At 67.8% G+C, this 21,652-nt stretch overlaps 5 protein-coding genes across 5 annotated transcripts; 2 read left to right on the forward strand and 3 right to left on the reverse strand.

Moving 5' to 3' along the window:
• Positions 1 to 215: 215 nt before the first annotated feature.
• Positions 216 to 5,750, forward strand: CHLNCDRAFT_57077 (hypothetical protein; the record flags this gene model as incomplete). Its single annotated transcript, XM_005850041.1, has 13 exons — positions 216 to 632; positions 919 to 1,098; positions 1,210 to 1,542; positions 1,617 to 1,697; positions 2,143 to 2,392; positions 2,469 to 2,756; positions 2,903 to 2,988; positions 3,197 to 3,352; positions 3,479 to 3,594; positions 3,767 to 4,124; positions 4,524 to 4,630; positions 4,785 to 5,400; positions 5,568 to 5,750. 13 exons carry the CDS (start codon positions 216 to 218, stop codon positions 5,748 to 5,750), a joined length of 3,171 nt encoding a protein of 1,056 aa, XP_005850103.1.
• A 341-nt stretch (positions 5,751 to 6,091) lies between these two features.
• CHLNCDRAFT_142172 (hypothetical protein) lies at positions 6,092 to 8,537 on the reverse strand (the record flags this gene model as incomplete). Its single annotated transcript, XM_005850286.1, has 9 exons — positions 6,092 to 6,182; positions 6,334 to 6,441; positions 6,626 to 6,901; positions 7,063 to 7,259; positions 7,432 to 7,510; positions 7,750 to 7,893; positions 8,021 to 8,097; positions 8,263 to 8,354; positions 8,468 to 8,537. The coding sequence occupies 9 exons, from the start codon at positions 8,535 to 8,537 to the stop codon at positions 6,092 to 6,094; spliced, it is 1,134 nt and encodes a 377-aa protein (XP_005850348.1).
• A 701-nt stretch (positions 8,538 to 9,238) lies between these two features.
• On the reverse strand, positions 9,239 to 13,798 carry CHLNCDRAFT_30080 (hypothetical protein; the record flags this gene model as incomplete). Its single annotated transcript, XM_005850287.1, has 11 exons — positions 13,640 to 13,798; positions 13,216 to 13,378; positions 12,934 to 13,072; positions 12,515 to 12,684; positions 12,198 to 12,355; positions 11,839 to 12,007; positions 11,450 to 11,650; positions 11,009 to 11,213; positions 9,843 to 9,941; positions 9,489 to 9,620; positions 9,239 to 9,348 (listed from the first exon to the last, which is right to left on the reverse strand). Coding segments are annotated over exons 1-11 (1,653 nt in total), but the record flags the coding sequence as incomplete, so codon positions are not given.
• A 1,569-nt stretch (positions 13,799 to 15,367) lies between these two features.
• On the forward strand, positions 15,368 to 19,408 carry CHLNCDRAFT_142175 (hypothetical protein; the record flags this gene model as incomplete). The annotated part of the gene is made up of 12 exons (XM_005850042.1): positions 15,368 to 15,407; positions 15,567 to 15,616; positions 15,812 to 15,919; positions 16,103 to 16,356; positions 16,549 to 17,143; positions 17,300 to 17,500; positions 17,606 to 17,698; positions 17,852 to 17,925; positions 18,119 to 18,275; positions 18,432 to 18,745; positions 18,895 to 19,073; positions 19,221 to 19,408. 12 exons carry the CDS (start codon positions 15,368 to 15,370, stop codon positions 19,406 to 19,408), a joined length of 2,253 nt encoding a protein of 750 aa, XP_005850104.1.
• A 400-nt stretch (positions 19,409 to 19,808) lies between these two features.
• Positions 19,809 to 21,496, reverse strand: CHLNCDRAFT_57081 (hypothetical protein; the record flags this gene model as incomplete). Its single annotated transcript, XM_005850288.1, has 5 exons — positions 21,345 to 21,496; positions 20,815 to 21,042; positions 20,495 to 20,662; positions 20,000 to 20,409; positions 19,809 to 19,953 (listed from the first exon to the last, which is right to left on the reverse strand). The coding sequence occupies exons 1-5, from the start codon at positions 21,459 to 21,461 to the stop codon at positions 19,809 to 19,811; spliced, it is 1,068 nt and encodes a 355-aa protein (XP_005850350.1). The 5' UTR covers positions 21,462 to 21,496.
• Between the last annotated feature and the right edge of the window lie 156 nt (positions 21,497 to 21,652).

Genomic DNA, 21,652 nt, shown 5'->3' on the forward strand with positions numbered 1-21,652 from the left:
ACATATGCTAATAAAGCCCGCCTGGTGCCAGCACGGTTGCCCATCCCGCCTTGGCGCCCTCTGCGCAGCTGGGGACAGGGCGCCGCCTTGCTGCTGTTTCTGCCTTACCAGAGTGATCTAACGCACTAAACCGTGGCGGGAGGCCCAACCACCGCCCGCATCTGCTGATGCGGGTTGCCCGCGTCCCGTCTTGCTGAGGCGGTGGCACGCAATTAATGAGGCGGCGTATAGAGCCCGTGGATGCTGGCTCCGAGAAGGGTTCCGACGAGCTGGCAGGGGCCCTGCCCATCGACCTCCCGCAGCTGTCGCCGGCAGGGTCAACGGCCCTATATGGCGCCGATCGGCGTGCAAGCCTGTGGCGCCACGCCGAGGGCTGGGTGGCATCCTGGATCGTCGGCATCTTCCTGTCCTCGCTGGTACTAACCGCAACCTCCATAGCCAGCCACCAGAGCAAGCAGGCGGCACGGCCGGCCTTGTGGGCGTGGCCACCGCTGCTGCCCGGACTGGCACCACCTCGGCAGCCACCCCCACCGCTGCCGCTGGAGCCGCCGCCAGCATTGACACCGCCACCAGAGCCAGCAGAGTACGAGTACGTGGTGGACCAGACAACAGGCCAGCTGGTGAAGCGGCGGGTGAGGCGACGGCGGCCCTCCAGCCCCCCGCCATCTCCGTTTCCTCCACACCCACCGCCACCCTCCCCACACCCGCCGCCGCCTTCCCCGCCATGGCCGCCGCCACGGCCCCCGGCGCCGCCTCCCTTCTGCTCTGTGGCGCCCCCCAACATGCGGGCCGACCGCTACAATGCAACAGAGGTGGACTTTCCAAAGGTGCCGCTTCCAGGCAGCCGCCCACTCGTTTGCTGTTGGAGCCTGTGCCGCTGTGAATCCTGCTCACCTGCCAACCCTGCCTTGCCTGCAGAGCGAGCGCTACTACCAGAAGCACCTGGAGAATGACACCAGGCTGCCGCAGGATGCGCCTCCCTTCTACGACGGCAGCAGGCCCAGGTATTGCAACGTGACGGTGACGGCCACCTACACCTGCCCCCCAAACGACACTGCCTGCAACGCCGACCCCGGGGCCGCCCGAGCCTTCTGCCAGGTGCGCACGGATGCGGCAGCGACAGGCATGCGCCGTCAGCTGCTGGCCACAGGGGCTGGCTGCGCCGCTGTGCTGATCTCTTGCCTCACCTGTCCCCCTGCTGCGGCACAGAACATCTGCGCTGACCTACGCCGGGACTGCAACACAACAGTCTATCAAAATTATGAGGACCACCCGCTTGTCCGCCGCGTCTGCGAGCAGCTGGTCAACCGCCCCCCCAACTGCACTGACCTTGGGTTTCGAGGCAGGCCCCAGACGCGGGGCGGTCTCAGGACGCTCGAGGCGGTGTGGGTGGTGGGGGTGTGCATCTGGAGGGCGCCGCCTCCGCCGCCCCCCTGGCCACCTCCTCCCCCGTTGCCGCCGCCGCCGCCACCGCCGCCGCTCCCGCGGCGACCCCCGCTGCCCAGAGGAATGCCAAAGGCGCCGCCGCCACCTAAATACGAGGTGAGGCTGGGGCGGTGTAACACGTCCGCTCCTGCCACACATGCTGATGCCTTCCCCTCTTTGATGCGCTGCAGTACTACTACGAGGAGGTTGTGTACTACGTTGACGCGCCCCCTTCGGCAGCACAGCAAAGGCAGGAAGGAGCCAAGCGCAAGGTGGCTGGGTGAAGGCCCTCAAGCGGAAGGGGGCTGGACTTTTTGTTCATTCACATGTTGCCCCCTGATGTGCTAGCTGTTTTTTTTCCTTTCAAGTCGTGCTGTTCCCGCTTAGCAACGATAATTGATAGATCTTAAGAGGTCATTAGAACCAAAGCAGCGGCGGCGGCGGCGCGCTGCGCTGTGCCCCGCTGGCAGCGGCCGGCTGCAAAGTTGTCCTGGCACGCCGCACACATGGCGGGTACGCCACTTTCTCATCTGCCGCATGTGGGCACGCTTGATAGCAGCGTGCAAGGCCCCTTCAGCTCGAGTGTGCACTGCAAGCCAACCTCGGGCGAGCAGCCTGCCTCTGCTAGCGTCTGGAACAAACTTACCGCGCGCAACCATGGTTTTGGCAGCGCCTGGACTGGCGGAGCGCTCGGGTCTGCTCGTTCCTCCCCCGAAGGCAACTCAGCGCTCCAAACCCTTCCCTGGATCTCACACTCATCGCAATTGGCGAGCTGGGCCCAGCAGCATTTGTCGAGCGCTGAGCGCTGCAGCAGGATCGCCGGCGGCAGCGGCGGTGACGGCACCGCCCAGCTGGGCGCCGGACGCCGCCGCAGCCCGAACCCACTTCCAAGAGCTCCGGATCTTCGACTTTGCCCTGATCAAGGAGCAGCGGGTGCAGCTGCGCCCAGGGCTGACAGTCATCACAGGTGGGCCTGCGCAGTACAAATTCCCATCCTTGTCGCTCGCTGTCTGCCTACTTTGCCTATCTGGTGCACCCTACAGGCGAGTCTGGCTCTGGCAAGTCTGTGCTGGTGGAAGCTCTGGGCCAGCTGCTGGGTGCGCCGGCATTCGAGGAGGCTGTGCGGCCGCCTGCCAGCACCGCGGTGCTGGAAGCCACCGTGGCGGTGGCGTCTGGCGACCAGGCGCTGCTGGGGCGGCTGTTGCGGCAGCTGGGGGTGACGCAGCGGGCTCAGCGCGAGCTGGGGACCCTGGTGCTGCGCCGCGAGCTGACCGCGGGCCCCGATGGCAGCGTGCGAAGCCGCTGCTCCATCAACGGCAGCCCCACCTCGGGTCAGTCGGCGCTGGCACGGGGGGCGGTGTGTCCCCCCGCCTCCCTCCTCCTTTCCACGAAGAGCTTGGGTTTTCCCTGCCACCCCTCCCTGTCTCCCCTCCCTGTGCCCCGCCCCATCACTCCGCGCATCTTGCGATGTGTGCAGTGCGCGTGCTGCGGCAGGTCGGCTCGCTGCTCGTCGACGTCAACGGCCAGCATGCGGCGCTGGAGCTGCGGGATGGCGCCACACGGGTGCGCGCCCATGCGCCGCGGCAGCCCCTGCCGTGCAACAGCAGCAGCGCTGGCTGTGGATGTGGATGTGGATGTGGGATGAGGGGTTGGAGGCGATGGTGGCAGGACAGCCTTGCCACCATCACTGCTGGAGGGGCCAGGGTCGGGATGCACAGGTTGCTTGCACCCTGACTGCCACCTTGGCTGCTTGCCCACCCGTGCTGCGCAGCTCCGCCTGCTGGACCGGCTGGCAGGCACCTGTGCTGCTGCCGACCAGCTGGGCGCCAGCCTGGCGGAGTGGCAGCAGGCGCAGGAACAGCTGAAGGAGCTGGATGCGCTGTCGGATGAGCAGCAGCGGGAGGCCATGCAGCGGCTGGTGGATGAGGTGAGCCCTGCAGCGGCAGCGCTGCCGTGCCAGCTTCGCTGGCTGGCTGGCAGGGTCGGCTTATGCCTTTCTGGAGGCTACAGCTGTGGCCCGCCGGGCTCACCGGCGCTCCCACCTGGCCTGCAGGTGCAGGCGGCGGGCGTCGAGCCGGGGGAGGACCGCCTCCTGCGGCAGCAGCTGCGCCAGCTGGATGGCCGGCGGGCGGCGGCGGAGCGGTGCCGCCTCGTGTCCCTGGGGCTCAGGTGTGCGGGTGCTGCGCTGCTGGGGACACACATGCCACGCTGTGCTGTGCTGTGCCGTGCTGAGCTGTGCTCGCTGCCCAGCATGCCAGCGCATAGAGGCACCCGCACTGGTGTGCCCCTCGCCGCTGGCTGGCTGACTGACCGGCCTCCCTGCGGCCTTGGCTGGACGCAGCGGCGACGGCGGGGGCGGCATTGCAGAGGCGATGCGCGAGGTGCAGCTTCAAGTGAAGCAGCTGCTGTCTCAGGAGGAGCGGCTAGCGGCGGCGGTGGCAGCGGAGCGCAAGGAGGAGCAGCGGGGGCAGCCGTCGGGGGCAGAGGAGGCAGGCGCAGGGGACAGTGACGGTGAGCTGCAGGCAGAGGAGGCGGAGGAGGGCGTCGGGTCGGCGGCGGGCATGCTGCAGGCCTCCATGGCTCTGCTGGACCAGGCACAGGTGCTGCTGGAGGAGGCGGAGGGCCGGGTTGTGTCGTACGCCAGGCTCCACCGCTTCTCCCAAGCTGAATACGACGAGCTGTCGGCCCGCCTGCAGCAGGTGTGAGGCGCAGCTTGCCACAAGGCTGCCCTGCCAGGGGTGCCCGTACTGCGTACTGCCGCTATGCCTGTTGCTGGTCCTGCCGCTCTGCTTGTCGCCGGCCCAATGCGAGTGGCTGCCCTGCTCGGCCCGCCCCGCCCGCCTGCAGCTCGAGCGCCTGATGAAGCAGCACGATGCCTCGTCGGCCGATGAGCTCCTGGAGATGGCCGAGAAGCAGGCACGCGCGCTCTGCCCCGCAGCTGCTGCACACACGCCAACCGCCGCCCTCCTCCTCCACTGCCAACCATGCCCATGCCTGGCAGCCTGGCGGGGGTTTAGCTTACAACTTGATTGCCTGCGCAGGCATGGCATGCCCTAACCCGACCCCTGTCCATGCCTGCACTGCACTTGGTACCGCAGGAATCTGCCCTGGACATGTACTTTGCCCTGGAGGGGCAGCGGAACCAGCTGGAGGCAGATGCCGAGCAGCTGCTGGGGCAGGTGCAGCAGCAGGCGGTGGCACTCAGGTGGGCCCGGGCATCCAGCTGGCTGGCCACGTCTGCACGCCTGACAGAGCGGTGGCAAACGCAGGCAGTGCTGCTGGGTGGGTGCAGCAGCGCTCCAATGCTGTTTGACGTTGGCCGACTGATCTGCCGCTGCTCTCCGCCCTGGACTTTGCAGCCGACTGCGGCGGGAGGCGGCCGGGCAGCTGCAGGCAGCGGTGGAGGCGGTGCTTGGCGACCTGGCCATGCAGGGCAGCCGCTTTGAGGTGCGGGTCAGCTGGACGCCGCTCTCCACCGCGGTGGCCCCCAGCGCTGCCGCGGGCAGCAGCATCGCCATCGGCGCCGGCGACGCCGCCAGCTGCTCGCAGCAGGCGGGGCGGTACCGCGTGCGCCCCGGCGGCGCCGGCCTGGATGCTGCCGAGTTCCTGTTTGCGGCGGGACCCAGCGAGCCGCTGCGCCCGCTGTCGGCGGTAGCCTCTGGCGGCGAGAACGCCCGCATCATGCTGGCCCTCAAAGCCGCGCCCGCGTTTGTCGCAGCAGGCAGCAGCAGCAGCGGTGGCGGCGGCGGCGGCGGCGACAGCGTGGCAGGCGCCAGCACCGAGGGCGGCAGCCGGGGCGGTGCAGCGGGCGTCAGCGAGGCCCCGGCGGCCGCCAGCCAGATCCTGGTGCTGGACGAGATCGACTCTGGCATCGGCAGCCGGCTGGGCCAGCCCATCGGACGCATCCTGCGCCGCATGGCGGGCGCCGCAGGCCTCAACACGGGCCAGATCCTGTGCGTGTCGCACCTGCCGCAGGTGCGCTGCGGTGCGCCGCGCTCGCTGCCGGCGCCTGTGGATAGTGCGCGCCCGGGGGCACACATGCACTCGACGCCGCTTGCTGGGCATGCACAGCCCTCGCCGCCGCCGCCTGGCGCGCTGACGGCACCCTTGGCCCCGTCGGCCTATGCCTGCCGCCTCTGCAGGTGGCTGCCCACGCCGAGCACCACCTTGTGGTGCGCAAGGGGGTGGGGCCAGACGACCGCGTGACCACCCGCTTTGACACCCTGCGGCAGCGGCAGGAGCGGCTGGCCGAGATCAGCGCGATGCTGGGGCAGCTGCCCGAGGCGGCGGCCGAGGAGCTGCTGCAGGCGGCGGCGCAGCCCTGAGGCACTGGTCACCCTCTCCCTCCCTCTACACCCTGCCATTCATTGGCCCCCTGTATCCTAGTTGGGAGTGCTGTGTGTTACACCTGGAGCAAAGGCACTCGCGTCTGACTAGTGCCCGTGCATGGGCCGCAGTTGGCAGTTGTGTGTTGGGTCACGTATAACTTAAGCAGGAGGGATGCTGGAGTAAAGGAAATAAAAAGGAAGATGCCGGGCTGCAGCATCGCGGGGGGGGGGGGGGGAGCAGGAGCAGTACACACAGAGCGGGTACAACAGATCTGAGCCGGGGCTGGCGCGGCGGCGGCGGCCCGCCGCAGCGGGGCGCGTCCTCCGGGGCGCCTCCCCTAGTGCGCCGAGGGGAACACGGTGCTGCCAAAGGAGGGCAGCTGCAGCGTGGGGTGCGCATCCAGCGCCAGCTCCATGTCGCCGTGGCTCCTGCGGCGGGGCAGGGCAACGGGCCGGTGGGCGCCAGCAGCGCGGGCCAGCGCGAATCCACCTGGCAGCCAAGCCACCCGCTGCCCCCACATCTGGCAGCACACACGGCTGGCCTGCAGCCACCCCCAGCCGCCCGGGCGCCGCCGCGCACCAGTATTCCCGGTTGGCGTGCTTGAGGTACCAGTCGATGGTCTTGCGCAGGCCCTCCTCCCAGGGGGTCGTCTCCTGCCACCCCAGGGCAAGCAGCTTCTGGTCGCAGCTGCACAGGCAAAGGGCACGGGCGACGCGGTGAGCACCGGGGCCAGCCTGGCCCAAGGCGGAGGGCCGGCCAGCCGCAGCAAGCGCATGCGTAGTGCAACGCGCCGGCCGCCGCCGCCGCCGCCGCCGCCGCCCCTGCCGCCGCCAGCCTGCCCTGCCACCACCCCGCCGCCGCGGCCGCGCACATGAAGTAGCGGCGGTCGTTGAATGCGCGGTCCTTGACGTGCTTGATGTGCGTGGCGGGGTCCAGGCTGAACATCTTGCAGATGTCGGCGGCCACGTCCACCACGCTGCGCTCCTTCTGCGTGCCGATGTTGTACGTCTCCCCCACCACGCCCTTGAGCAGTACGGTGATGTACGCGTCCGCCACATCCTCCACATACAGGTACGACCGCACAGCCAGGCCGTCGCCGTGGATGGGCAGATCCAGGCCGCGGTTGGCGCGCAGCGTGAACTTGGGGCTGCGCGCGGGCGGCAGCGGGCGGGGGGCGAGCAGGCAGGTGAGGCGCAGGGGCGTGGAGCACGGCGCAGCGCGCAGGTCGCAGGCAGGGAGCCGGGCGCCCTCCTCCCTGCGCGGTTGCTGGCGCTGCCCCCCCCCGCGGCGCCAACCCCCCGCCCTCACATCATCTTCTCGGGGAACTGGTGCGGGCCGTACACGTTGTTGCCGCGCGTCACGATGACGGGGAGCTTGTAGGAGGTGTGGTAGGCGCGCGCCATCATCTCCGCCCCCGCCTTGGCCGCCGAGTAGGGGTTGGTGGGCTCCAGCGGGCTGTGCTCCTTCAGGCCCTCCGTCTTGCCCAGGCTGCTCTCGCCGTACACCTGCGGGCAGGCGGGCGGTGCCAGGGTGCAGGGAGGGTGTCGGGGTGCTGATGTGGCGTGAGCCAGGCCGCGTCAGAGGCAGCGCAACAGCCCCCGACACAACAACCAGCACCAGCGCAGGTCGGGGTGTGGTCGATTTTCGGGGTGTGTGCAGCCAGCGGGTGCTGCTGACCTCATCGGTGGACACGTTGATGAAGCGCTGGACCTTGCCGTACAGCCGCGAGCACTCCAGCAGCACGTGCGTGCCGTAGCTGCAGGCGGCGGCGCGAGCAGGGAGGCGAGCGGCGTTGGGGCAGGGCAGCTGCCAGCTCCACATGCGCCGCCGCCGGCAAAGGCTGCACTGGCGGACAGGCCGCCTAGCCAGCACCAACCTGCGCAGCACCCAGCTCATGGCAAGCCCTAGCAAGGCCGGCTGCGCAGCACCCAGGTCGTGCGGGCAGCAGCGGGCAGCACCCAGGTCGTGCGGGCAGCACCCGGCGGGCACACTGACGTGTTGTTCATGGTGAAGGCCATGGAGTTGCCAAAGCTGTTGTCCACGTGCGTCTGCGCCGCAAAGTGCATCACCGTGTCGATCTGCTCCTGCTCCAGGATGTGCACCACCAGGTCCGAGGACTGGATGTCGCCCTTGATGAACCTGCGGGGCAGCAGGCAGCGGCGCGGTGAGTCCTCCACTCCACTGGCAGCAGGGCAGCTCAGCTTTTATTTTTTTTTCTGTTGACCGCTCCCGAATCGCCACCCCCCTGCCTGCCCTGCCCGCTCACTTGAAGTTGGGCAGGTCACGCACTGCCGCCAGGTTGTTCAGGGTGGCACAGTAATCGAGCTTGTCCAGCACTATCACCTGCGTGGCACCACCATTAATGGATGGGTGACGCAGCGGCGGCGGCAGCCCGACTGGCAGTTGCGCCGCGCTGGTAGCTGGCGGCGCTTGCAAGCCGTGGTGGTCGATGCTACGCCTGATGCAGCCTCAATGCAGCCCACCACGGCGCCGTGCAAGGGCCCGCACCGCGCCAACCACCCCCAGCGTCACGCGGCTGCCCACCTTGCACTCCGGCCGCTGCTTCACCAGCTTGATGACCACCCAGCTAGCAATGAACCCTGCATGCGGGGCACGAGGGCGCGGCGGGGAGCGTTCGGCAGGCCAGCCCCGTTTCAAGCAATCCTGCACCAGCCCACAGTGCCCGTTGGCCCTGTTCAGAAGCCTAAAGCACCTGCACCGCCCGTAATAAGGATGTTCTTGGGCTGGTAGACCTCATCCCTGTGCCCATTCTCGGCAGTCATAGTGCTCAGCCCAAGAACGCAAACAGACGAGGCGAATGAGGCTGCACTGGGTGCAGGCTGAAGGTTGGACCGTGGAGAGGGCAAAGAGGGACGAGAGGGGATGGCCAAGACAAAATGAGGGTGGCGCTCAGCACGGCAGCAGGTGGCAGCCACCGATGCGTCGGATGGGAAGGGGACAGGACTGGTTCGTGTGAGCTCATGATGGCAACGCACCGATCAGGGAAGGGCCGCAAGCTTGCGAGCACCAGGCGAGCTGGGCGTCGGCCCCTCTCCGCACCCCCCCCCCGCACCTGCCCCTTGCCCCTGCCAACCCCTCGCTGGCCGTCTCTGTCACCCCTGGAAGAGGTCAACCCCCGATGTCAAACCCCGATCATCCCTGGAAGTAAAAGGGCGATCATCCCTGGAAGTAAAAGGGCAAAGCACACAGTCCCTAGCCGCACTGCTCGCCGGTGTGCTCGGGCGCCTTCGCCCCCAACCACCCCAACCGCCTCACCCGGCACTGCGCGAGCTGCGAGCTCAACTGATTGAATACTGGATTTCACAAATGGCTCTGCTCATTGGCAAGCGATGGCGGGGCGACTAGCCGCAACAAAAGAGGGAAGGGATGGCAGGAACGCGGTACAAAGGGGTAGAGGCACAGATTGAGGCAGGGGTGAGCCGGGAAACGGGTTTGGGCGCTCTCAGTAGTAGCCGCCGCCGCCCCTGGATCCGATGGGCAGTGCATTGGAGCCGGTGTAGCCGCCGCCGCCAAAGCCGCCGCCGCCGGCACCGCGGCCGCCGCGGCCGCCGCCGGCACCGCGCGAGCGGAAGCCTGCAAGCGAAAGCAAGCAGCGGGGTTCAGGCAGCGACAGCGGCGAGCAACGCAGGACGTGCCAGTGATGGCACAGGCTGCACCAGCAGCAGGCGCAGGGCCTACACAGGCCTGGGCAGCAGCCCGGCCAGCCGACTCACTGGTGGGGCCGCCACTGGTCATGGCAAACTGGCGCAGCTCGGGGGGCACCGCCTGCGATGCCTCCTCCAGGATCTGCACCAGCTGGCGCGCCATGCGGCCGTTGGCGGCGGTGAAGAAGCTGTACGCGGCGCCTGCGGTACAGAGGAGGGCAGCACGGGTGCGCCGCCGCAGGGGGGGCCAAAGGGTCAGCAGCCGGCCGAGCCCAGGCAGGCAGGCATGAACACAACGGCGAGGAGGCAGGCTGGTGTGGGGAGCATCCAAGTGCGGCAGGGCGAAGCTGCTGGCCGCCCCAGCTGCGCCCCCACCACCCGGCCCTCTACCACTCGGGCCCTGGCCCCGGCTGCGGCACTCACCCGAGGCTCCGGCGCGCCCCGTGCGCCCGATGCGGTGCACATAGTCCTCGGCGCATGAGGGCATGTCGTAATTGATGACCATCTTGATGTCCTTGACGTCTGCAGCCGCCAGCACGGGGGCGGGGCGAGGGACGCGCGGGAGGGGCGCGACACACGCGCGGGGGCGGGGGCACACAGCATGGTGGGGTGGCTGTCAGCAACCCATGTGACTGGGGCAAGGGGCCGAGCGTGTGTGCCCAGAGGAGGGGACGGGGCCGGGTGGGCGTGCCGGTGGCGCGGCAGACAAGGCGGGGGCAGCAGGCCTGGCCGCCGAGGCGGCGCAGGTGGCTTGGCGGAGGGGCGCCGCGGCGGGTGGCGGAGGCGGTGGTCGGCACGCAGGGGCCTCAGCGGGTGAGGTGGCGACGGCGGGCGGGGGTGCCGCGCCGCGCCGGCTCCTCACGCCTGAAGGCGGCGGTCCTTGCCGCAGCGGCGGCGGTGAAGCCGCGCTGCGGTGAGCTTGCACGGGCCACCCACGACTTACCTGGGGCAAGCAGAGAGGGAGCTAGGGGGCATGCAAGGGGGGTGGATGGGTGGCCAGCATTTGCCTGCGCAGCGCCCAGCCGCCGCGGCTCCCAGTGAGTGGGAGGCGGCAGGCCAAGAACGCGGCGCGACATGCGGCTCCTTTTTGCCATCTCCCCAAACAAAAGGGACAGGGTGGGTGGCTGTGCAAGCTCGCAGGTGCCCTGCACACCAGGCAACAGGCGCGGCCGCACTGCCGCGGCGAGCCGCGGCGGGTGAGGCCGCAGCAGCGCCGCGAGGCGGGCGCCCGTGCATGGTGCTCCCATGGAACCGCTCCCAGCCAGGCCGCGTCGCCGCGTTGCCTCGGCCGCTGCCACCGCCGGCAGCGCCAGGCGCGCAACACGCCCCGCTCGCCATCGCAGCCACACGCAGGCGCCCAAGCAAGGCAACGCATCCAGGCAGGGCAGGGCAGCGGGCACGGTAGCAGGCGGCGCTGCTGACAGCACAGGCACATTCGCACACGCACGCAGGCAGCTGACCGCGCGCTACAGCCAGGCTGGGCCAGCAGCGCACGCGCTCGAGCACACACAGGGCCGCGGGAGCCGGCGGCGGGCAGACCACCGCCAGCGCTGCCCGCGGCGAGGGGCCCTGCGGGGGCGCCGACCTACCTAGGCCACGCGCGGCTACGTCTGTGGCAATCATGATGGGGTGCTTGCCCGCCTTGAACTCAGCCAGCACCCAGTCGCGCTCGTGCTGCGACTTGTCTCCGTGGATGGACAGCGCGGGCCAGCCATCCATGCGAAGCTGGCGCGTCACCGCGTCGCACCCCTTCTTCGTCTCCAGGAAGATCAGGATGCGGCGGCCGTCCATCTCCTGCGCCCACGGCGGCGGTACAGAGGGTGGTGTGATGTGATGTGGGGACGAGCGAGCGAGAGAGCAGGGGTACAGGCAGGGCCCCCACAGGCACGCAACGCCTCAGCCAACCGCCGTCCATACGCCTGGTCCAACCGCTGCACATGCCGCGCCTGCGCCTGCCGCCCGGCCGGCCCCTGCCCCAGCCTGCCGCGGCTCTTCCACACACACCCCCCCCCGCGCGGCCCCACACACACCTTCTCCAGCACCCGCACGAGCTTCTGATACTTCTCGTGCTCTGCGGGGAAGTCGAAGATCTGGGTGATGCGGTGGTTGGCCTTGAGGTCTGGCGAGCCGATGAGGACCTGGTAGGGGTTGTTCAGGAACTCGCGGGCCAGCGTCTGGATCTCCTTCGGCCAGGTGGCGCTCCACAGCAGCGTCTGGCGGTCGGGGCGGATCTGCGGCAGGGGCGAGGGCGAGCGCGGGGCGCGGGGCAGGGTCGAACAGAGCAGCCGATGGTGCGCGTCGAGGGCCTGGGCGCCATTCCCTTTGTACAGCCACACAGCCACCAAGGCTACTGAGGCCACCCGCACAGCCATGAAGACGACAGCCCGCCCCGCCCGGCGCCGGCGCCAGCGCAGCCCACCTGGCCCACAATCTTGCGGATCTGGGGCTCGAAGCCCATATCCAGCATGCGGTCCGCCTCGTCCAACACCAGGTAGGTCACGCGGCGCAGGTTGGTGGTGCGGGACTCCAGGAAGTCGATGAGGCGCCCGGGGGTGGCAATCACAATCTCCACGCCGCGGCGCAGGTCGCTGCAGGCGGGCGCAGGAGGGAGGGGCAGGGCGCAGCAGGAGGGTGGGGGGAAGGGTCAGGCGTGGGGAGGGGAGGAACGCTGGCCATGGGGCTGGCCATGTGGGCTACAGCTGCTGCTTCAAGTTTGGCAAACGGCACGTGCGCAAAGCAACGGCCGCGGCCTCCAGCAGGCGGCGCTGCGGCGCTCACTTGGCCTGCGGGCCCTTGGGCGCGCCGCCGTACACGCAGGTGGACTTGATGCGGGAGGTGGATCCGAAGCGGGCGCACTCGTTCTGGATCTGCACCGCCAGCTCGCGGGTGGGCGCCAGGCACAGCACAATGGGGCCGTCGCCGGGGGACAGGTGCGCCTGCGGCACGGGTGACAAGGACCAGCGGGTGAAGGCGGTCAGGGGAGGACCAGCAGGGGAGGTCGGGCAAGGGAGCGGGGCCCGGATCGAGGCAGGGCCGCCGGCGCAGGCATGGCGCTGGCCGGCCTCGCCTCCCCGGCGGTGCCCCCCCTGCCTCACCTGTGCGTTGATGTGCACCACGCCGGGCAGCAGGTAGGCCAGCGTCTTGCCCGACCCCGTCTCTGCAATGCCCACCAGGTCGCGCCCCAGCAGCGCCATGGGCCAGCCCTGCGCCTGGATGGGCGAGGGCTCCGTGAAGCCCGCGCGCTGGATCTCCGCCAGCACATACTCTGCAGGCGGGGCAGGCGGCGGGGCAGGTGGGATGGGGTGGAGGTGGGGGTGGGGGGGGCGATGAAGATGCGAGCATCAATCGAGGGGTGCGGGAAAAAACGGGCAGAGCTGTTTGTTTTCTTTTCTTTTCATGGGCAGGCAGCGGAGCAGCTCGGCCGGCTTCTTCGCCAGCAGCACGCAGCAGCCAGGAGCGTTGGACGGTGACCACCCCTCCCAGCCAAACACGTGGTTCTGCTCCAGGGGCTCACCAGGGAAGGAGGCCTCCTCAAAGTTGCTCACGGGCTTGGGGATGCCCTCGCCGGTGACGTGGATTTCGCGCATTTCGCGGTACCGCCGCACCTCCTCCTCAGACCGTGCCGTCACAGCCGGGTGCTCGTAGTAAAAATTCTGCAGAAGTAATGGACGTGGGGCGCTGGGGGTGAGCAGCCCTCTCCACCAGGGCGCAGGAGGCAGGAGAGGCGGGAAGCACCGAAGGACAGACGTGTCAGCTTCACAGCCCTGCTAGTGCTGCTTGCACTCCTGACGCCCACCTTCTCGAACTTGGGCAGGTTGCTGAAGTCCTCCTTAGGCAAAAACGTGGAGTTGATGCCATCCCTGCCGCCGCCACCAAAACCGCCGCCGCCGAAGCCACCGCCGCCAAAGCCACCACCGCCAAAGCCACCGCCGCCGCCGTAGCCGCCGCCAGAGTCATATCTGCATTTTAGCAGCTCAGAAATCAAGAACCAGCCAGGAATGCAGGCTGGAGCCCAGCTACCACGCCCTCGGCAAGCGGCGGCAACCCCTGCGGCAGCGGCGCCGGGCCATGGCGCCCTGATGCGCCGCACACGGCCCGCCTGTCTGCACTGCTGCAGCTGTTCAGGCTCACGTAGCCCGCTCAGCAGCGCCCTTAGGCTTGTGGCATCCGCGCCGCCAGGCGCGCGGGGGACTTTAAGTCTGGAAGGGCCTGATGCGCACCTGGAGCCACCGCCGTAGCCGCCACCACCTCCATAGCTGCTGCCACCGCCATAAGAGGCGCCGTAGCTGGCCCGAGGAGGGCTCCTGGACCTGTCCCTGTAAGACATGCTTCCTGGTCTGTGGGGGGTCACGAGAAGCCACCAGGGGGGCAGCAGGCGTGACGAAAAGGGCCAGGCGCGGCAGCCAGAGGCTGGGAAAGCCTGGCCAGCCACTTTCCAGAGCTGCATTTCCGCCCAGCAACGCCATTCTGTCCCAGTCTGCTTTACTTCGTCGCCACGCTACCTTTGCTCGCAATCGGAATCGCCGCGGAGGTCACCAGAGCAGCTGCACGGGAAAGCCCGCTCGCCCAGCCCTCTGCCTGCCTTGCCGACACCCTCCGGCAGCGCAATCGAGTCAATCGGCGGGTCACCCATCTCGTCTGGGCCCCGCCGTCGCCTTATCCGAAGCATGCCGGTCACAGCTCTTCTTCCCCCGCCCTCTGTGGCCTGCCTCCGCAACCCCGCAGCGGGCACATCCAGCGCAGGGCGCTGCTTGCAATCCAAGGCGCAGCGTGCCCTGCAGCCGCCGCGCCTGGCGGCAAGGCTTGTGACCGGGCGGCAGCGGCTCTGCCGGGCCACAGCTGAGAAGGAGGGCACGCAGCAGCAGGAGGGCCAGCCCCAGGTTCCAGACACCCCGCCAGCGCCCACGGGAGCAGCGCAGCAGCAGCAAGCAGCGACGGCAGCAGGGACCAGCGGCCAGCAGGTAATGCATGGGCGGGCTACCCTGCGCAGCGCACCTTGTTTGGGGCGCAGCAACTTGCCAACATACAACTGGTGGTGCTTTCGCAGCCTGTCATCAATGGCACAGTGCTTCACATGCACAGCCTGGATCACGCCTGCTGCTGCTGGTGCTCGCGCTCCTTGCGCAGGCGGAGCCTGTGTCGATTGAGGACATTCAGCAGCGCGCGGCGATGATGAGGCAGCAGAAGCAGGCAGGGGAGGCCAAGGACGGCCTGGTGGAGGTGGGTAGAGGCCTTGCCGCGTGCGGCAGTGTCTCGTGGAGTGGGATGTGTGCTTCGGCATACATTTGGCTCCTCATTCCTTGCTGGCTGTTCTTGTTGATTTGTTCCCTGCCCTGGCCCCTCACCCTGCGAGCCCTCCTGCTGCGCAGGGCGTGATGGAGGAGGTGGGCCTCATCAAGTGGCCCGCACCCGTCAAGGCCGTGCTCAACACCTTCCTCGTCATCGGCATCGTGGCGGGCACCGCGGCGCTGCTGCTGGCCATCAACACGCTGCTGACGGAGGTCACAGAGGTGGTGTACTGAGGCAGGCGGCACGGGCCTGCTTGTCGCGCACCATAGCACTACTGGACTGGTGCCGATAGGCGGCCTAGCCTGCGGCTCACTTGTGCTGTTGTCCGAGTTCACTGTAATCCCTTGAGCATCGCACAGTCTCCACCACCGTGGGTATGGAAGGGTGGCGGAGATGTGGCTGCTGACGTGCCTGCCATCTGGCCGCAGCTGCAGAGAAGGCAGGGGAAACTGCTGCTTGCTTTGCTCTCAAATGTCCCGCTACACGAGGATGCAGTGCTTTCTCGAGGGTTTGCACTGAGTTGAGTTCTGCTTCACCCGAGTTCAGGGGGAGTTACGGCATCCAGGCCCGTGCGCGCAGCAAGCCGCCCAGGAGCCGCCCACACTCCGCTGGGCAGCAGCGCAGCAGCCTAGGGCTGCGATCGTGGCCTGCCGGCTGGCATGGAGGGAGTGGGCGATTCCGGAGGCGCTCCAGAGCACCGTGAGCCTCCGGCAGAGGCGCCTGTAGAGGCAGGAGATGGATATCAGGGCTCTGGATCAGCCGAGGAATCCGTCGGGGAGCCAGCGCTCCAACCTGGTGCCCCGCAACCCGCCCCGCTCACGTCAGCTCCTCCGCCGCCCCGTGCTGTTCTGAGCACAGTACAGCGCGTGTCGCCGCTGGTGGATGGATCCGATGATGGCTACATGCAGGTGGGCAGTGGGGCTGCTGCCATGAGGCGCAGACTTGGGGCCCCGAAGACGTGACTGGCGGCCTATCAGCCGAGTGCGGTGCCGCTACACAACATGGGGTGTCATTCCCCTGACTGCTCATGCCCCCCAAACTCTATACATGCACAAATGCATGTTGACGCAATGTCGCCGCACCCCGCCTGTGCCGTGCCGCAGCCAGCCAAGTCGGCGCCTGCCGAACTGGTGCACACCAAGTCGATGCTGCGGCGGGCGCAGAATCGTGCCGACGACCTGCGCCGCATGTTCCAGCTGCCATCCACCGAGGTGGGCTTCTGCCGCTGCTGCTGCTGCCACTGCTGGCATGCTGGGACAGCGACCAAAGGCTGCCGCCATCCCGCCGGGTCGGTGCCAACAGCCATGCACTGCCGTTGCCCAACAGCGCCCACACCGTGCCCCCCACACCGTGCCCCTGCCCCCTGCGCCTCCACCCTGCCCCCCTGCCTGCAGCACCTGATCGACGAATTCATGTGCGCACTGAGGAAGAAGGTGCTGCTGCAGGGGCGCATGTACCTGTTCCGCGAGCACGTCTGCTTCCACTGCAACCTGTTTGGCTACCAGAAGACCAAGTGCATCCCGCTGGCCGGCGTGGTGGAGGTGCGCAAGAAGAAGAACGTGGGCTTCCCAAACAGCATCGAGCTGACACTGGAGAGCGGCAAGCGCGAGTTCTTCACCAGCTTCCTGGCCAGGGAGGAGGCGTACCGGTGGGTGGGTGGGGGTGCGGTGTGATGGGCGGAGGGGTGGGTGGGTGCAGGAGCAGGATGGCCTGCCTGCTGGCGGCGGCAGCCTGGCAGTGCCCCGCCGCGCCTCAGCAGCCCAGCGCTGCTGCCTATCCCGCTGCCCATGCAGCCACAGCCCTAACATATGCCGTGGCCACCCCAACGGGTTGAGTGCAGGCTCATCATGAACCAATGGCGGCACTGCAGCGAGCACGCGCCGCCCACGCCCGAGCCGGATGCGGTGCCCGAGGTGGCGGGCAGGAGCCGGTCCGTGTCGCGCCTGCTGCGCGGCATGAGCAGCCTGGTGCACCGCGAGGGCAGCTGCTCCCGCGACACGCCTGAGCCGGGGGCGTTTGGGCTGGGCGTGGGCGCGCCGCTGGAGGCGCTACATGAGGAGGGGTCGGTGGGAGACGCCAGCGGCAGCGGCGGCTGCAGCTCGCTGGCCGGCGACCCGGGCGGCGCGGGGCACGTGCCTGGCGCGGGCGAGGCGACCGCCGAGACCTCCCACCCCTCTCTGCTGCAAGACAACAGCTTTGTGTCGTGGGCCTCGTTCCCGGCCGGCGCCGGCGAGGGGCCCGCCACCCCCGGCGTGTCCCGTGGCGGCGCCAGCGGTGATGGTGACGCAGGGGCGGCAGCCGACGGCGGGGATGCCGGGCCCTTGACCTACGAGTTCCAGGCGCTGACAGACCTGCAGTGCCAGAAGGAGCTGGAGCTCGAGGTGGCGCTGAGCGAGCCCGCGCCGCCGGTGCCGCCCACCATGCAGCTCGTGCTGGTGCGCTTGGCTCGCCTGCTGCTGCTTTAGGTTGTGTTGCTGTGTCGGTCCTGATTACTTGCGCACGGGATTACTTGCACCTGCGCGGGATTACTTGCACCTGTGCTGGAGTTATAGGGAAGATACACCAATGCCGCCCGGCGTGCACCCGTGCAGGAGTTTGACCTGCCCTGCCCGCCGCTGGAGTTCTGGAGCCGCTTCCTGGCCAACCATTCCAACTGGCTGCACAAGTTCCACGCCTCACGCGGCGACTCCAGCATCCGCGTCAGCAAGTGGCAGCGGCACTTCAAGGCACGCCGCGCGGCGGCGGCGGCGGCCTGCACTGCATGCCAGGCCGCGCTGGGGTGGCGGCAGCATGTGGCAACTTGGCTCCTGCAGAGGCGCGCCTGCTGACCTTCTGACTTTCGGTTGTTGCCGTGCTGTCCCCCCGACCCCTTGCCGCCTGTCGCTTGCTGCCTACAGGTGGGCATGGTGCGGGACGTACAGTTTGTGCACCCCGTCAAGGCGCGCATCGGTCCTCCGCAGGCGGTGTGCCACCAGACCCAGAGGCTCAAGGTGTGTGTTCATCTGGTGGTGGCAGCGCGCATTGACCGACGACTGTTGGTCGGAACTGAGTGCGCAGACAGGCAATGACGACTGGCCCAAACGTCCCGAGCCGCAGCCTGCATGCCGACGATCCCTGCCCTGCCCCGCCACTGTGCCTGGCAGGTGTTTGCTCGGCGGCACCTGGTGCTGGAGACGAGCCAGGTGATGAGTGACATCCCCTACGCAGACCACTTCAGGTGAGCAGAGTGTGTGTGTGTGTGCGTGTGCGTGTGTATATAGTGCGCCGCATGGCTTCATGTGAGCATGTGGATGTATGCCTTCTTTGCCTGGCTGCTCGTGGGAGGGTTGAACACTTGGTGACCTGAATGCAACACAAGTCATGCGTCTGCTCCCCTCCCCCGGCCCTGGTGCCCCGCCCGCCCCCTGCAGCGTGGAGACGCGGTGGGATGTGGCGCCGGCCAAAGGCGGCAGCAGAGTAACAGTGCACATCCAGGTGCCCTTCTCCAAGAAGACCATGTGGCAGCGGTTCATCGAGAAGGGCAGCTTTGACGACACGCTGGAGATGGTGCAGGGGTGGCGCCAGATGGTGAGGCGGCGCTGAGCTGGCGGCGGCGCCGAGCTGGCGCCGGCGGCACACGCATGCCCATGCCGAGTGGGATCCAGACCGCCCCTGCGTATAGCTGTTTAGAAGCAACACGTGGATGGCAGCACTCAGTGTGTGCCTTGCCCCTCTGCCGTGCAGGCGAGCCAGAATCTGGCGGCAGACCCGTCCACCGGCCTGACCCCCGGCGGCAGCGAGCCGCACAGCGAGGCGGAGTGGAACCTGCTGCTCAGCAGGGTGGACCCCCACTACCGAGGCGCGGTGCAGCACCTGCGCCGCCACTCCCGCGCCGGCTCCATCAGCCAGCAGGGCGGCGTGCACGTGGGCCGCCAGCTGCCGGTGCTGGCGCGGCACCGCCGCAACGCCAGCCGCAGCGACGGCGCGGGGCGGGGCAGCCCGGTGGGCCACCACACGCATCTCGGTTCCCCGTCCAGGCCAAGCAGCAGAGCTGCCAGGTAAGGCAGCCGCTGCCCGCACCACGCCTCTCGTGCGCACTGCTGCTCTCTGTGCTGTTCATTTCCAACCTGGTTGTTTCCTGGTTGAAGCCTCGCTCTGTCTGAAGCCTCGCTGTGATCGTCCCCTTTTCCCATGCGCCTGCCTGCAGCTTCCGCAACCTGGAGCAGCTTGTGGAGCAGCTTGTGGAGCAGCAGGCTGAGCAGCCAAAGCTGACCACACAACAACAACAGCAGCAGGAGCGTCAGCAGCAGCCAAAGCGGCCTCTACTTGTAGCCACCGTGCTTGCGTTAGTAGGCTGGCTGCTGAGCCTGCTGCGGGCAGGCGCCCGTACGTTTAGCAGCAAGCAATCTGCTGCGTGGGCCTGCTGCGCTGCCATCATCGCCATTCAGGCTGCCGTGATCCTGCAGCAGCACCACCAGCTTGCGCGCTTGCAGCAGCAGCAAGGGCAAGGCGCAGCCCTGGTGCTGCCTGCAGACTCTGCCGAGGGCAGCAGTGGGCAGCAGGTGGCGCTGGCGGCGGCGGCGCTGGGGCACGATGTCGCGCAGATGCAGGACGCGATGCGGCAGCTCCAAGTGCAGCTAGACAGTGCACTCAGCACTGCGGCCGACCTGGCGCGACGCCTGCAGAAAGGCACAGCCGCTGCCATCAGCGGCGGCACCTGAGGTCGGCGCCGTGCAGGCGCCGTCTGTTGTGCACCGACAGATGGGCGGCAGTGTTGAGCATGGAATGAACTTTTGATACCTTGTAGTGTACTTGCGAGCAGTACTCAGCCCTTTTCATCCACAGCATCCACACATCTGTGGATGCTGCATTTTTTGCTTTGGAGCCGTTATGTTATGGCCCCTTGCAGCCCCTCCCGCCATTACGCATTTTTGAAGTCCGTGCCCTGTACCCCGTTTGCGCGCCTGTATCTCGATTTCACCAGCGTTTTGATTGACGCAAGCTCCCAGCATGATCGTTTGAGGTGTAACTTACAGCACAGGGCAGATGTCGAGCCGGCGTGGCGGCGCCAGGCAGCGCCGAGCAACTAGCTATGCCAGCCAGCCAGCCTGGCAGCGCCTCCTATAGCAGCTCTTGTACATGGGCCGCCTGCGCCTCGCTCGTCACCTCCGTCTCCACCAGCGGTGTCACCGAGTACTCGGCATATACCTGCAGTACCTGTCGGGTGATCGCCTCTGCCTGCTGGACGCCGCTCAGGTACTGCGGGCTGCATGACAAAAAAAGGGAGACAACCAGCCGGCTGTCAGAATGACCGGCTGATCTGGGCCAGTACGGGGGACATTACATGCGACTGATGTACCACAGACGGGCCTGCTTGCCTGAGGAATACGCCTCCCCACGGGCGGAACTTCATGTTTGCCAGCAGCTTGCGGCTCGGCACCAGCACCGAGCCAAACACTTGGATGCGCTGCTCCTGCGTCCTGGCTATCTTTGTACCTGTGCTGGGCCCTTGATGGTTGCTGAGTGGGGCTGATTGCGCTGCTGTTGAGCTCCCTGCCTGCTGTTGCCGCTGCCGCTTGGCGGGCCTGCTAGCCGGCTGCTGCGGAGGCGCCCCTGCCTCTGTGCCAGGCTCTTGGCTGGCAGCGTTTAGCTGCTCCAGCTCTGCCAGCAGCTGCCGCAGGTGATGCAGCCCTTTTCTTAGGCGGTGCACGTCGCTGCCTGCCTGCACGTGTGAGCAAACGCACCCACAACCTTATGGTGCATTGTCTCTTGTGCAGCATGCCACATCACATGCACCACACACCCACCTGCAGGTACACAGCAGCCACCCGGCCCCTGCCGGCCATCAGCTTGCGGCGCAGGCGGCGCCGCTCCTCCTGCTGCCGCCCGGCATCTGGGAAGTACGGGTTGAAGGCAACCGCCACGGGCAGCCGCAGCTCCTGCCAGTCCGGGCTAGCAGCCGCCAGCTCCAGTGCCTGCAAGCCGGGTTGTTCCAAGACGAGGGTCGGCAGCAGCCATGCCAGCATAGGACAGGCTGGCGAGCCACTGCTTAGGGTAGAACAGCAAACAGCCTTGCCGCTGGATGGAGGCATGAGGTGCAGGCTGGCAGGCGGCCCCGCCCACCCACCCGAAGCGAGTCCAGCTGCTTGCGCCGCCCGCCGCCGCTGACCAGCAGCAGGCTGCACCCCTGGATGCCGGCCAGCTGCCGGCAGAAGTTGGTCAGCGCCGCAAAGCCGGCGGCTGCCGACCCCGAGTAGTTGTGGCTGATGGAGAAGTGGCAGCAGATGTCGGCGTGCGGCAGCGCCGAGCTCAGCAGGCGGGCGCGCTCCAGCAGCCCCGGCAGCTCCCCCCGGGCCTGCAGGCACGCATGATGGGAAGGCGGCGGCTGTCTTTTGATGTCATGCTTTCAGGGAGGAGTTTGGGGAGCAGAGGAAGAGGCGCACGAGGAGGTGGGCACCGCCCAAAAACATTCAAGGGGGGGGGGGGGGGGGGCATTTGAAAGGTTCGACGAAGCTCGCTTGCGATGGCACAACTTTTGCATCAGCAAGATTGGCGACAGACCAGGGCCAAAACAGGCAGCAAGCAAGACCAGTTGACACCGGCACACCGCCGACCGCACCACCGCCCGCCGACCGCTGCCATGGGCCAGTGCCTCGCCTTGTTTGGCATGTTCAGCCCGCAGATCCTGTGCTGCTCCAGGAGGAAGGGAATCAGCTCCCTGGCGCGCTGTGTGGACTTGCAGAACAATTCCTGCCGCCAGTGCGCCGCAGCCATCGTGCAGACTGATAGCAAGTGCAAATTGACTTCTTCAGTGGATGCGATTGAGAATGGAAGCTGGATGCATCCAAGGCAGGAATGGAAACAATTTAGCCAGGTCAGCAGGAAATGCACTCAGCACGCTCGATCGCACAGGATGGACATCCCTGCATCCTGCTTCTTCCTCCACGCCAAGAAGTGTCGCCAGA

The sequence above is a fragment of the Chlorella variabilis genome, assembly GCF_000147415.1.
Source record: "Chlorella variabilis unplaced genomic scaffold CHLNCscaffold_4, whole genome shotgun sequence".
Taxonomy (NCBI): domain Eukaryota; kingdom Viridiplantae; phylum Chlorophyta; class Trebouxiophyceae; order Chlorellales; family Chlorellaceae; genus Chlorella; species Chlorella variabilis.